Raw genomic sequence first — 14332 nt, forward strand, 5'->3', positions numbered from 1 at the left:
TGAGGAAAATGAGTCAGGAAGGGGGCCAAATCGCAGCCCAATTAAGGGATAAAGCGTTTAAGGGCTTTGGGGAGCTTGTTCTCCAAGCCAGGGGCTTAATCCACCTGGGGGGGTGGGTATATAAATGGGTAGTGCCCTGGACCCTGGCACAGACAGTTGCATGGGAGAGACTGAGCGGGAGAGCAGGAAAGAGGGGGAAAGAGAGAAAGAGAGTGATTCTCCAAAAAAGTGGGGAGAGGGAGGCAAACAGCAGGTGCAGGTGGGGAAGTAGGCATCAAGGGCCATGACAGAAGCCTGGAATGGGGCTGTGTTTGCTGCCCGCCGGCGCAATGATGATGAAGACACCACAAGAGATAGCGTGTTCACTTACACCAACAGCAACAATACCCGGGGTGAGCCCAGCCAAGCATCAGAATTGTGTGTGTGGGATGGGGAGGGGGGGTCAGTTTGGGGAATGAGAAACTGGAGTTCATTGGGACTGATGAGCTTTGCCACTCAGCAGGGGCCACTCAGCAAGAGGGCCACTTCCTCCACCAGATTACAACCCTGATCATAAAGGTCATGGGAAGTGGGGAACAGAAATGGATTTGCCGGGGGGTTCTGGAAAAGGTTCTGGTAGGGTATTCAGAAACTGACTGATGGAGTTACCTGATGAATTCACCTGTGATGATTGCTCTGTGATGATGGGTTCCCTCTAACTCATTACTTCTTCCCTTCTCTGCCAGGTCCGTTTGAAGGTCCAAACTATCACATTGCACCACGGTGGGTCTACAATATCACTTCTCTCTGGATGATCTTTGTGGTCATTGCCTCAATCTTCACCAATGGCTTGGTATTGGTGGCCACTGCCAAATTCAAGAAGCTACGGCATCCACTCAACTGGATTCTGGTGAACTTGGCAATAGCTGATCTGGGCGAGACAGTTATTGCCAGCACCATCAGTGTCATCAACCAGATCTTTGGCTATTTTATCCTTGGCCATCCCATGTGTGTGCTGGAGGGATACACTGTGTCTGCTTGTGGTAAGAGACTAATGGGTTACTCATTTGTCATGGTTCCTGCTTCATCCCTCTTTCCTCCAGTTCCTTCCCTCTGTTATCAGTCTTGGTTCATACATTTGCCTCCAAAAAATCAAATCCCACAGGCCTTTGTGCTCTGAGACCACCCATCACACTCTTCTGAAGAGGAAGGAAAATTGCCCTCCTCCTCCTCCCTGCCTACCTCCCTTATATTTGTCCTATGGACTGCAGGACTCACTTTCCAGAATGTTGAGCGAGGGCTTCAGGGCAACTGTGAGCACCCTCAGCAGCTTTTGGCGGACTTAGAAATGATCTGAATTAGAGCTCCTTCTCGGACTTAGAAATGATCTGAATTAGAGCTCCTTCCATTTATGAAGGAACACAGTCTCAGTATCGATATGAAATGCATTCAGCACAGTTGGCACACATGCTAGTGGACATGATGTAGTTTAAAGCACAAGCTTGTATCAATATACAAATGCACTTGAAAGAGAAATAGCAGAAGCTGGAAAGAGATGTGTGCAAGGATTTTTTTTAAATTAAAAAAGCATTAACTGGGCATAACTGTAAATGAATGAAGAAGAAGAGTTTAAAAGGGGGCAGGGAAGATTGCCCCCTCACCAAAAAGAAAAAAATGGAGAAGAGGGTGAGAGACTGTGGTGTCCTCCCACGGGATGAAACCAGCAGAACAAGCACCCCATTCACCTCCACTAGAATGCACGCAAGTGCAGCCCCCTTCTTGCACTGCTTTCCCCATAAATACGTGCCATTGATATCAATGCAATTTACTTGTGAGTAATGCTATTGATCATCATGTAATCTGCTTCTGAGGAGACATGTATTTCAGCTAGTTGTTTCTTGAGCAAGAGGACAAAGGAGGCAATTGGAATGGCTTGAAAGACATTGCAGGCTTTATTTTTCAAAGAACAGGAAAGGGGATGAAGAAGTAGTATTATTTTTAGAAGATGGGGGAGAGAAACAAACGGGGATGAGGTAGGTGGGAAAGTGACTAGGAGATTTCTCTTTTAAGCTGCTGCTGTTTTGCCCAAGTCCTGAGGGGATGCTTCCCCACCAGCCCAATTAAGCCAATCTTCCTGGCAGCAGAACAGCACTGCAAGTTTAGCACACATTGCTAATATATATTATTTATTTATTTATTTATTAAAAGCTTTTCTAACCCATCCACTACAAGCATCTTGGGACGGCTTACTCAAATGAGTAGAATAAAACAAACATCACAGGAAAAAAACCACTACACACACGGGGTTGGGGGAGATGGTCTGGCTAGGTCATAACAGCAGAATCAGTGTGAGGAGGACAGGTTGAGGGGCATCATAGGACATGACATGCCATCAAGTCAAGCATTACAATGCCAGTAAAAAAAGCTTAGCATAGGCTGCCACTTGTTTCGTAGCTGGGAAATCCAGTATGCACAAGGGATGGAAGTTTAGTAAGAAGATGTGCCCCACTTCTCAAATCCCCCATGTAGATCCACGCAACAGCTTTCCTTTCTCCTTCTGCTACAGGCATCACAGCACTCTGGTCTTTGGCCATTATCTCCTGGGAACGCTGGGTTGTTGTCTGCAAGCCCTTTGGAAATGTCAAGTTTGATGCCAAACTGGCCATGGCTGGCATTGTCTTCTCCTGGGTGTGGTCCTGTGCCTGGACAGCACCCCCTGTCTTTGGCTGGAGCAGGTGAGTAGGAGGAGGAAGAGGGCAAGCAGTATCGGCGCAGGAAATGCAACGGTCATGTAGACGTACAGGCGTGGAAGGCAGCTAGGGGAAGATTTCACATCAAGTTAGGCTCTGCTCCAGCCTTCCCCATCCTGGTGGCTTTCAGAGGTTTTGGGCGACATTCCCATCAGCTTCAATAGTTGAGAAGGATGGGAGTTGTAATCGAAAACATCTGGAGGGTGTCGCAGTGGGAAAGGTTGCCCTATGTCTATTTCAGTGGTTCTGTATTAGCAGGATAAGTTCCCGAAGCTTGGACAAACTAACAGAGAACCTCTTTTCAATATGTGGTGTATCCACTGAGAACCATTAAGAGAAGAGGAATGGGTCAGGATTATTCCCTCACAGAGCTCTTCACAGTACAAAATTAGATATGTCTGGCATTTGTCTCTTTCAGTCAGTCCATGGGACACTAGGCATTAGCCTAGGGGTAGGGGGATTACTTTTATGAGGTCATGGTAGCTGAACTAGAAACCAGTGTAAGGACATTCAGTTCAAGCTGGGTGCCAGATGCTGGGCATTTGAGTGTGACACTTATACTGTCAAATCTACCTTGGCCAGAACATGCATTCACATCATCAATACTTTCATTCCACTTTTCTCTTTGGCTTGAACAAGGATCAGTTGTTAACACCAACAGCACAAGCACAGATGCAGAGGTGCTTTCAATTGCATGTACAGAAAATTACCTTCCTTTCTCACCATCCCGTAGGTACTGGCCTCATGGTCTGAAGACCTCATGTGGTCCAGACGTGTTCAGTGGCAGTGACGACCCTGGGGTTCAGTCTTACATGGTTGTCCTCATGATCACCTGTTGCTTTATCCCTTTGTCTGTCATCATCCTCTGCTACCTGCAAGTGTGGCTGGCTATCCGTGCGGTAAGCAGCCCCATGACACTACGACTCTCCCTCCATTCTCCCCTCAAAATCCACCTTCACAGAGGAACCTTAATTGATAATCCTGTTCCAATTGCTGAATTTCCTCTTTCTTCTAAGTGTAAGCCTTCCCAAATTCAAGCTGCCATATCGTTGGAGTTCCTCATTCCCCCCACCATCCATGTCCCCCAGGAATAGTTAATTTCCTCCAGCCCCCATTCTGTTAGTGGAATCCGTCCTGGGAAATGCTTGGCCACACTGCAACTCACAGTAACCCTGCTTCATTCCTTCCCCTTGCATAGGTTGCTGCCCAGCAGAAAGAGTCCGAATCTACACAGAAAGCTGAGAGGGAAGTGTCCAGGATGGTAGTGGTCATGATCATTGCCTATTGCTTCTGCTGGGGACCATACACAATCTTTGCATGTTTTGCTGCTGCCAACCCAGGCTATGCCTTCCACCCCCTTGCAGCTGCTCTGCCTGCCTACTTTGCAAAGAGCGCCACCATCTACAACCCAATTATCTATGTCTTCATGAACAGACAGGTAATACTCTCTATTCTAAAATGGGGAGGTGCAGGGACAGAAGATAATATGGAAGTGTTTAAAGTTAGAGGATAATACAAATCTCATAATTAGTCTCTCTCTCTCTGTCTCTCTCTGTCTCTCTCTCTGTCTCTCTCTCTCTTGTTAGTTCCGGAATTGCATATTGCAGCTCTTTGGCAAGAAGGTGGATGATGGCTCTGAAGTCTCCTCCACTTCCCGCACTGAGGTTTCGTCTGTCTCTAACTCCTCTGTATCACCAGCATAAGAGCCCCCTGCTGGGAAGGACACCAAGACAGGACTCTGCCTCCCAGGAGAGCCCCACTGAGAACTTCCCCTTCCTCTTGTGCCGTATGACTTTCCTTTGAGCTTACGAAATACTGGCTTGCCATCTTCTCAGACCCTCTCCTTTGGACTTAAACTGTGCCCCAAGCTAGGGTGCTGCTATTTTTCCTGTGGCTCGGGGAGGGAAGTGTTTCCTCTCAGAATTGTTTTCAAATGGGGGTGAAGGATGTGGATACCATGCTCAAACATCCCATCTTTCTTCAATTTTCCTGGAGCATCAGGTCTCCTCAGCTACAATCCTTAACTAGTCTTCTACTTGGCACTCTGTTTCCCAGGAGGGGGCAGAACAATGGGGGGGTGTCCCTGTGGAAAGCATATCGCTTTTGTAAAGCAAGTCTCTCCAAGGTCTTTCTGGCACTGCAGGTGCCCGGGAGTCCATATCCTCCTCAACACACTCCATCCTGTGGAGGGATGGATTAATGGATGTGTTCTTAGAGAGAGGTAACCCACTGTTTGGCCAAGTAGGGCCTTCTTCTGATTCCCTTTTGCTCTGCCCCTGAGTTTTCACTGGTGCCAGGGAGTGCTTTGAAGGGGGCCGGATGAATAAAGTTTGTCCCCCGAGGTGTCTGTGCCTCAGCAAGGTTGCATGTATTGAATTCTAGCTCGGTCTAGGAGCAGACCTATTTCTGACATGGGGCAGAACCACCGAGAATCAGCACAAGCTACCTTGGACACCCTAGGGGTTTTGTGCTTCTCCCCATTGTGGCTCAATCAGAAACATTATGTACATAGTGTTTGATACTAAAACCTGTTTTGTCCCTGGGACATCTAGCTAGAAATGCAATTGGGGGAAATTATTTAAAAAAACAAAACACCAAACTCTGGAACAGTTAGAGTGAGCTAGAGAATAAAGATTTTTAACTTATGTATAAAAACTCAGTTCTTATATTACAAGATATGCAGCAAAGTAATACCCTTTGCCCAGCAGCGTTTGCTATGTATCCATGTATGAGGGGGTGCAACAGGTATCAGAGTTATGGCTGTGAACTGGGTGAAGCGGAGCAAGTGCCCAAGCAATGCAGTTTTCATTACTTGTAAATGCATACCCGTGGCTATGAGGTAAAGTGAAGTGGCTACTTTAGATGGAAAGGTGTGGGGCACCATTAAGAACAGAAACATGAGAGAGAAATAAAAGTGACCCATGAGGCATAATCCATTGGTTAGTACTACTGTGTAAGCCCTACCATGCAAAGAAGTAGGAGCTATATGAGAAACCCACAGTTGTGCATTGTGCCCCTTGTTAATAAGGATGTGCTCAGGACAGGAGATAGGATCCTGTGGACATCCGTATACCCAAGACCCTTTCTTGATGTCTACCTATGTGCCCTATCCCTCCCACTTAAAAGCAACAACAAATTTTCTAGTCCACAGCTGAGATTGCTTTAAAACCAAGTGAGAGCCTCCAGCCACTGCCATATTCATTGTTATGAATGCCTCTGGGTCACAGGTTATTAGGAAATGAAAATAGAAAGCTGCAGTACAACGCTCTTCTCTGTGGCATACTTACCCACCAAGGGAAGCGGGGGGGGGGGCTTTCTTTGGGTAAACTGAGGGCAGGGGTGCTAAAGAGAACTGCAGCAGGCTAGGTAAACAGTGGAAGGTCTAGCAAGGGAAGCAGTAATCATGGCCAATTAGGGGAGGACAGGAATGGTAGCAGGAAGCCAGAAAGGGCTAAGGGAGCAAGCTGGACGCTACCTGGGGGTACAGTTTGAAAGGAGGGTTGTTGAGAGTTTGTGACACAGCAAAGGATAAAGGGTTTAGGGGCAATTTTGGCAGGATCCTGAGAAAGAATGATATTTCCATGTGCTTACAGTGATAGGGAGAGAGGGATATACATATATGTATGCATGATGTATGCAGGCATACATGATATATGTGTATATCATGGATATGACATTTTGAAGGGTTTTCATTCATAGGGTCACCATAAATCAGACAAGACTTGAGGGCACATAACAATAATAATGCTTGATGGACACATGGTACATGTGCAAAGAGTGTATATGGATGGCGATCCAGAATGACAGAGATGAGGGGAATAAACTGAACAGAAGAAAGGTGGAGAGAGAAAAAAATGTCTTAAATAAAATAGATTTATGTTGGCACTGAAAATTCTGGGTTCAAAGGAGTTTGAGCCTCAATACACTAAACCTCTGCTTTGTACTCAGTCTTTTGGACAGATTTTTGTATTTTGTCCCATGCCTCCCACATCAACCACTTTCTGGTGCTCCTCAGAACAGTTTCTCAAATTGCCAGATGTGCCAATGAGATCCAAAAGATTGCATACTTCTGAAGTAGGAAGATGCTATTTGGAGTTTCTACCTTGGATACCAAAACGTCTTGAGCTAGGCTTTTATCTGATTTTCAAACTGCATAGCCAACTACGTGGAATGCTACAAATGAAGGGTGTCCATTGATGAAAAGACACTGTACACTATTCTATCTTTCATTCCTTAGCAGATTTATCGTAAAAAAAATAGCAAACATAGGAAAACAGAGGAGGGTTTCAAGTTCAAGATGATATTTGTCTAGACCTGCCGTCAAAATTCCATAAATGAAGCAGAGCAAGGGCATAATAATTTTTATTACATTTCCATAACTGTCTCATCTGGAAGCACCCATGCTTAAGCTGAAGAAGCTTAAGCTTGTCAAATGCCATTTATTTTCTTTCTTGCCCAGCCAATTCAAAATGGGTGTGTACGTGTTCTTTCTTTTCCTCTGCTGAACTTCCTTGCAGTCTTTTTAGGTTCACCCTGAGTGCCAGAACTCTTTGAAAGGGACAGTTCCTAACATTACCAAGCAAAAGCTAGTCTTCCTTTTTCTCCTGATCGGAGTTTGCATGGTAAGAAAAAGGATAGAAGAAACAGTGGGAAAACATGGGAGGATTTAACAGTGGAAGCTGACAATATCTGAAGCCCCTGTAATAATCCATAAATGAGGCAGTGTGACAGCACAATAGATGCCTCATCTGGAAGTGCCCATGTAAGTCACAGTAGGATTTCTCACATGCAATGCCCTATTATGTGTACCTTGGTCTAACCATAGGAAGAAAAAGGCACAGGGCAAATCAGAGAGGGCGAGTTCTTAATTTTTAATTAATAAACAAACAATCAAGCAATGAAATAAATAAGCTTTAGCAATGGGTAATATTGGAAAGCATTGGGAGGGATAGTAGACAGTGTGCACTATTTTAGCCTCTGGTTACCAGTTTAATGGTATCCAAGTTGTCCATTCCAGCTGGGTAATTTCAGGGATGTTCTTCCAGACAGCAATTACAGAAGCGATCACAAAGAGAGTGGCAGTGGCACGCCAGGGAGTGCGAACAAGAGGAAGGGCACATGCAGAAATGGTGGAGACACACACCAAGAGGATAGCAGCAATGGTCAGCAGAAGATTAATGAGCTGCCCATACAGTTTGTACACACTGACCTGGGGCAGCTCCATTACCTCCTGTTGCTGGGCCTGCTGCTGTGTTTCTAGTTTGGCGAGTCGAGTCTGGTAGGATTCCAGCACCTCCTGCCGAATAGACAACAAGGAGACAGGAGGTTAGGACCAGCCTAGTTTCCAGACCTTCAGTCCCCACAATGGGTGGCCACCTCCTCAGCTAATACTGTGTACACCCTTGCTTTTTAACAGGCATTTGCAGGCATCACTTTACAGCTGAGTTAGAAGCTTCTCTACATGAGAAGTTTAATCCATCGCTGTACAGAGGCTTCTTCTTCTGTCCTTACTGCAGAGGAAAAATACATCCTCTACCTGGGGCTTTTTCCTGGGGTTTGTTTTTTGGCCTTCCAACCGAACACAAAGGAGTGCATTGCAGACTTTCATCTTTCCATGAGGCTTTTCTGTTTGTCATGATTCAAAATTTAACACCATATTTTCCACATTCTAAGAAAAACTACAAAAAAGGCTGAAAAACTCATGAGAGGCCCTGGAAGCCTTTGTGAAAAGACCTTGCAAATTTCCATGAGCAAGGAATCATCAGCACAACAATAAATGCCTTGTGTAGAGAACTCCTTCTTTAATGTTTCCATTGTATTATATGCAAACAACTCTTTAGTAGCCAAGATTGTACCATCCACACAAGGGAGGGAAGTATCAGCATATCAACATACCCAGGGGAACTCCCAGGATTTCAAAAGTACAGTTTTGATAATGTACTTTTCAGTTCCTACACCAGGCACTTACTCAACACTCCTGACTATCACACTGCAAAAAGGAAAAAAGCCACTCCCCACACTCACACTTTCATGCATCATTCTAAAGGATACATGACTCTTCTGAGCTTTCTGGCATCCTGCCTTAATACCATCAATGCAGACTTCACCACCTTAGCCCAGAAACACACCAAGGCAGGCTGTTGCAGCCTGTCTTAATGTGCTATTCCAGATTCCTGCTTGGCTTCATCCCTATATACTGATGTGACCAGCAACTCACTCTGCTGTCCTAGTCTCTATTCCTCTGAATGGCATCATGCACATAGCCTCAGCACCTAGACAGGGGCTTCCTTACCCAGATGTCCCGGGACCTCTCATAAGACTGGTAGACCATCTTCTCCTCTGTACAGGCCAGGTCATGCTTGAGGTTGGTAATCTCATTGAGGTTTATCTGTATCACATCATTCACTTGTACCTCCAGTTGATAGTGCCTGAAGAAAGGCGGCATAGTCAAAGTGGGCTGAGTGATGGCAATGCTCTACAGATGGGGTGCATAACCTGCAGCCTTCAAAAATTGACCTCCCCATTGCCATTGACACTGCACCCCCCACACACCTGTATGATCTACTCCCTCCCCCAGAGACTCTCAGAACACTTTCCCCTGCTGCTGCTTGCAGAGATAAAAGAGAAACCTGTTTCAGAACCACTAGGATGTGTGCATGCACATGTATATGAGTGTGTGTATGTGTGCACAACATGCAGCCTGCATAGTAGCATGACATGTGACCCTTGGAGCTGAACAGATTTTGCATCCCTGCTCTACAGCATGGTTGTCCAACACTGTTTTCCCCTTTCTTTCACCCCACCACTCAAGCCAACTGGTTGATCTTGTTACAGCCTGAGCTTAAGGCACTGTGGTAAAAGGATTATGACTGAGCTGGCTCTGCTTCCTCATTTGACACTTGCAGTGAAAAGAAGTGGATTAGGCTGGTCCTGACAAAAGGGAAACTAGAAGGCCATGAGGACTCAACAGCACCTGTGCTTGTGGCGGGATAGTGGGACATCAAGGACACCATGGGGGAAACCTAAGGAATAAGCCAGGAGTAATATTTCTGTTCATGAGGATCAAGCACTAGAAAGGCATGTTACCAATTCATTGGCCTCCACAGTTGTGACACTTGCTGTGATGAATTAAATACTAACTACAAAATACATTTTACAGTACTTCTCAGCCACATTTTCCTCACTCTTCTACTGGCATTGTCTATAGATGAAAATGAATGTAGTATGAAAATGGACTCAAAGCAAATTCTTCAGTGGCAGTGCAACCTGGCTTTCCTCTGGCTTCATAAATGAAATGACAAATGCTCTTACTAGCAAAACAAAAGGTAGTGAGCTATCAGTTGTACCCTTATGTCATACTTTAGTCAGGTTTGCATTTTTTTTGTTTTTGTTTTTAAAGGACTGCGTGAACAGTTATCTGTTAATTTGCCATATTTTAGTAAGGATTTTTTAAAAGCCCAAATTTGCTCTGAAGAAGAAAATAGCCAACTGACAGCCCAGGTAGCAATCTGTGTTGTACCTTTGCTCCAGACTTGTAGGCCCATTTTTTTTTCAGAGATTGGCCCTGGAAAAAAATTGATGCATTGGTATTTTGTAGTAAAGGTGCTTGCTACATGGCCCACTGCTCTAAAACCATTTTCTCTCCACACTCTGTCTAAAGCAGGGGAACTTCTGTCCTCCGTATGTTTTGGCCTACAACTCCCATCAGCTCTGGCCAACATAGGGCAATGTTGAAGCCAAAACATCTAGAAGGCCACAAGTTGCCCACCCCAGTACAGAGGAAGGCTTTCACTTTCCTTTGTGCTGAAGTCTTCGGAATTCCCTCATGGTTTAGGACAGGATGGCTAAAGTGAAGTGGTATGCAGATTCTCATATAATGTAAATATAGCATGAACAGCAGGAAGAAGATCAGAAGAACAGGCAAGCTATAGCCTCTACCATGGTTTCAGATCAGCAGTACAAAGGAAAGCAAACATGTTTCTGTGGTTCTGTCTCTTTGCATGAGTGCAGACAGTGTCATGCAGTACAACAGAACCCTTATGCCCAATAACAGGAGTACCAGATCCTACCATTGAAGAGAGGATGCTGAAGATCCGATCTAAGGGCACAGTCTCTGAAACTGGAAGACTGGGCAGGGGGAGAGGATATGATACCAAGAAGCACCAAACCAGAGTGTAGGAGGGTCAAGGAGACAGGGCACCAGGGCCAACTGCACTCAAGATTGCAGGTGCCCACCTCCTCTTTTCCTCCTGCAGGAGCTCCATCATCTGCTGCTTGTCAGCTTTCCATGTCTCATCCAGCTTGTGCCACTCATCTTCCAGGATCTTGTGAACTTCTTTTAGTTCTATCAGCTGGCTATTCAACTCCTGAAGCCTCTGCTTGCCTTCCTCCCCTAGGAATTGCTTTGGGACTACCTGTGGTACAAAGAAATTCTCTTTGCTCTCTAGGACAGTAGGGAGGCGGGCATCTTCCACAGCAACAGTTTCTGCAGTGCGGATCCTGGGCATATGAAGGGGTGCCTGCAGGGATAAGCTGTTCCTGGGAGTGAATGATTGCTGCACTGCAGAGGTGGAAGGAACACTGCTATCCTGGGCTGTTGAAACCTTCTGCTCTAACTTCTTCAGCTGGGTCAAAGAATCCTGTAGACGCTGTTCCAGATAGGCAATATTAGCTGAGGAGCGCTGGTTGATACGCTCAAAAGCCTGGCGGATGGAAGGTGCCTTCTCTCGGTCAGCCTTGCTCACCAGCTCCATATAGCATGAGATATTGTCATCTCGATTGGCCTTCTCCACCCGCAGCAGCTCTGACAAGTGGAATACTCGGTGGCGCAAGGCATCCTTCTGGCTCCGGTGACCTGACTGGGAACTGGTAGAAGCAACAGAGATGCTGCGGCCACGACTGGTCTGCACCTACCATAGGGATTGGATGGGGAAAAAGAGAGTCAGAGAAAGAGAAAGTAATTCCAGCTATCCCCAAATGCCATGGTTAATGCTGGGTGCCCATTACTGATCACATAACACGCTGGATCATCCTGGTCTTAAGCTACCCCAGAATGCATTCTTCCATGGCTGATGCTGCTGTGCTGCAATGCTATCTCAGAATGCACGGTGCTGAACCTTTGCCCTATACATAAATTGAACAATGCCATTCAAAATAAATTAGGTAATATATATGGCTAGTGTTAATCATGGACTTGCAATCCCTTGGGGATGGAGAGAAGACTGGGGTGCTGAGTGAGAAATGACAGTTGCCCTGGTGAACTCTCCTTCCAGTGTTCACTAGAAGGAGTAGCAGCTCTGTCACTCACTATGTTCACCACCAGTGTTTGCAGACTCCCTGATCCAAGCTAAGCAGAGCTGATATCACAGCACATAATGGCATTATTGCTTTAAGCAGTGTTCATCATATTCCACCTCCACTGCCTACTTCTCCCCACCAGAGGATTAGGTGCTGATGCCTCGCTCCTGTCTCAGCATTAGCTATATCTACATGAGGAACTGCAGAAGGTATCCCAAAGCCTCTCAGTTCTTCACTGAAGCAGCAGCAGTGGGTGGCCCTTCTGCTGCTTTTCTGTTGCCTGGCTGCCTTTGCTGTCTTTTGGAGTATCTCAGCTACTGCTGCTACCCAAAGGGTCCCTTGAAAAGGGAGAGAAAGGCATGTGTATGCACTGCTGGCCCTGTGAGACAAGAACATGGGCAAAAATCCCTTGAAAGGGCTTGGGTCTATAAAAGGGGCATTAGTATCTCAGCTTCCTGCAGTACTGCAGACTCAAGGGACTATTGAAAGGGCAATGAGAACTATCAGTTCCACACATAAAGCCAAAGAAGCACTTTGCTAAGGGGGTGCTAGCATTCCTTCACCTTTCAGTGCACCTTGATTGGGTTTTTCCCCCCTCCCCCCTTTATGATTATTTTTCAGTTGATGACTTGGCAACTGATCACTGGCCACTATGCACAAAGTAGCCTAAATGCAATATTGCCTTTTCATTTTCCCCGCCTGTTACCTACTCCACTTCAGTAGGTCCCTTTAATAGCTGAAACAGGCAAGCAAATTGACAGGCAAGACTACACATATCAAGCAGCTGTAAAGATCCTATTTGTGTGCTTACAAAGGACCAAGAAAAATGATGATGATGATGATGATGATGATGATGATGATGAAGAGGAGGAGGAGGAGGTGGTGATGGAGGAGTAGTAGTAGTAGTAGTTAAGGACACTGTTATGCAATTTTTTGGGACCACATTTTTGTAAAAATGGTGAACCAGTGATGGTTGCTCCAAAATGCTACTTGAACATCAGTGGAGGGACAGTCACTGGCAGCAGCAGCAGCAGCAGCAGCAACACTGTGATGAGCAGTAGAAGGTTTGCCACTCTTGCCAAACAGCTTGTTAGCCAATCCCATACAACCAACAGTGAATTTGCTGTCTCAGGTTTGGACAACCCCTTGTGATGCAAAAACCCTACAACAAGCCATGGGTGACAACATGGAACATGGTTTGTTCCTGAAAATAAGGGACACTGTGGGAAGCAGACTAAATTTGGATGACCGAGCAACCCATTGTAGCTAGTCATTCTGGAAGCAGTGTCATGTCACCCAAAGCTTCCTCCTCTAAAGCAATAGCAGGGGCTGCCTCTTGTACCAATAGCCACAAACAGCTAGCAGATATCATTCAGAACTTGGGCAGAGACATTTAGAACCCAAGACAACCACCTACCCAGAAGAAAGTCAGAGACAGAAGCATATGGTCACTCACAGAGCTGACAGCCTGACTTGTGGAGCCTTCTTTCTTCTGAGCAGATTCACCTTTGGATGAGCTATAGACATCCACCATGGGTGCTGTACAGAAACAGACATGTGGGTTAAAGATTCATTCATCATATTCCTTGCCCAGGCTGAGGTGCAGCTGCCCCTGGTCTAAAAGTCCGTGTAACATTGCACAGGTGCCCCAAAACAGTTTTGCTTCTTTTCCTCTCCCTTAGTCAAAGTCTTATAAAATACCACTTTTATGACAAAACCAGAAATAAATCACAAATACCTCCTGTAATTTTTAAAGAACTGCAACTGACTACAATCTGAAATGTGCATAAACTCAACTTGTTAATATAATTAAATATAGCTTTCCTCAGTCACTAGTTAGTTCAGGGTCCAATCCCCAGGCAGTTTTGTATGAGCCCTATTTAAATGAAACAAGACCTTTACTAATGGGTCTTTTCCAGAATAAAACTTCTTGATGGACTGGCTTCATAGCATATCTCCCACTTTTTTACCTATAGTATCTAAAATCTTCTAACTGAGATAACTACTTTACTTCCCTCATGACAGACCCGTGTGTGAGTGAGGCATATTTTCATTTTGGTCAACAACTATTTTTACTTAAGAACTGCTCAGAGAGAGGAGTGAGGGGTGCTGGGCCCTCACCTCAACTCCCAGCAACCAAAGTGGCCTGTCAAGGTCTGTGGCCACAGGCTTTTCACCCAGAGTGCTTCCAGTGGGTGCTACCAAGGAAAAGACATTGTACAACAATTCTATCTTTTTTCTTAATATGTTCTCTACAGTGAAACAAAATAGAAGTAGCAAGTAACCACAGGCAAGTTTCAAGCAAA

General features: G+C 45.5%; 2 protein-coding genes across 2 annotated transcripts; one reads left to right on the forward strand and one right to left on the reverse strand.

Moving 5' to 3' along the window:
• Positions 1-259: 259 nt before the first annotated feature.
• Positions 260-4432, forward strand: OPN1MW3 (opsin 1, medium wave sensitive 3). Its single transcript, XM_044443683.1, has 6 exons — positions 260-392; positions 726-1022; positions 2546-2714; positions 3463-3628; positions 3928-4167; positions 4316-4432. The coding sequence occupies exons 1-6, from the start codon at positions 284-286 to the stop codon at positions 4430-4432; spliced, it is 1098 nt and encodes a 365-aa protein (XP_044299618.1). The 5' UTR covers positions 260-283.
• A 3278-nt stretch (positions 4433-7710) lies between these two features.
• TEX28 (testis expressed 28) lies at positions 7711-13560 on the reverse strand. The gene is made up of 4 exons (XM_044443426.1): positions 13483-13560; positions 10965-11638; positions 9022-9157; positions 7711-8025 (listed from the first exon to the last, which is right to left on the reverse strand). Exons 1-4 carry the CDS (start codon positions 13558-13560, stop codon positions 7711-7713), a joined length of 1203 nt encoding a protein of 400 aa, XP_044299361.1.
• Between the last annotated feature and the right edge of the window lie 772 nt (positions 13561-14332).

The sequence above is a fragment of the Varanus komodoensis genome, unplaced genomic scaffold (assembly GCF_004798865.1).
Source record: "Varanus komodoensis strain SLA01 unplaced genomic scaffold, ASM479886v1 scaffold42, whole genome shotgun sequence".
Classification (NCBI taxonomy): domain Eukaryota; kingdom Metazoa; phylum Chordata; class Lepidosauria; order Squamata; family Varanidae; genus Varanus; species Varanus komodoensis.

Coding starts and splice junctions, on each gene's coding strand:
- OPN1MW3 (XM_044443683.1), top strand. CDS start 284: ATGACAGAAGCCTGGAATGGGGCTGTGTTTGCTGCCCGCCGGCGCAAT. Junction 393..725: donor CAACAGCAACAATACCCGGG/GTGAGCCCAGCC, acceptor CTTCTCTGCCAG/GTCCGTTTGAAGGTCCAAAC. Junction 1,023..2,545: donor ATACACTGTGTCTGCTTGTG/GTAAGAGACTAA, acceptor CTTCTGCTACAG/GCATCACAGCACTCTGGTCT.
- TEX28 (XM_044443426.1), bottom strand. CDS start 13,560: ATGGTGGATGTCTATAGCTCATCCAAAGGTGAATCTGCTCAGAAGAAA. Junction 11,639..13,482: donor CAAGTCAGGCTGTCAGCTCT/GTGAGTGACCAT, acceptor TCCCTATGGTAG/GTGCAGACCAGTCGTGGCCG. Junction 8,026..9,021: donor AGAGGTCCCGGGACATCTGG/GTAAGGAAGCCC, acceptor TCTATTCGGCAG/GAGGTGCTGGAATCCTACCA.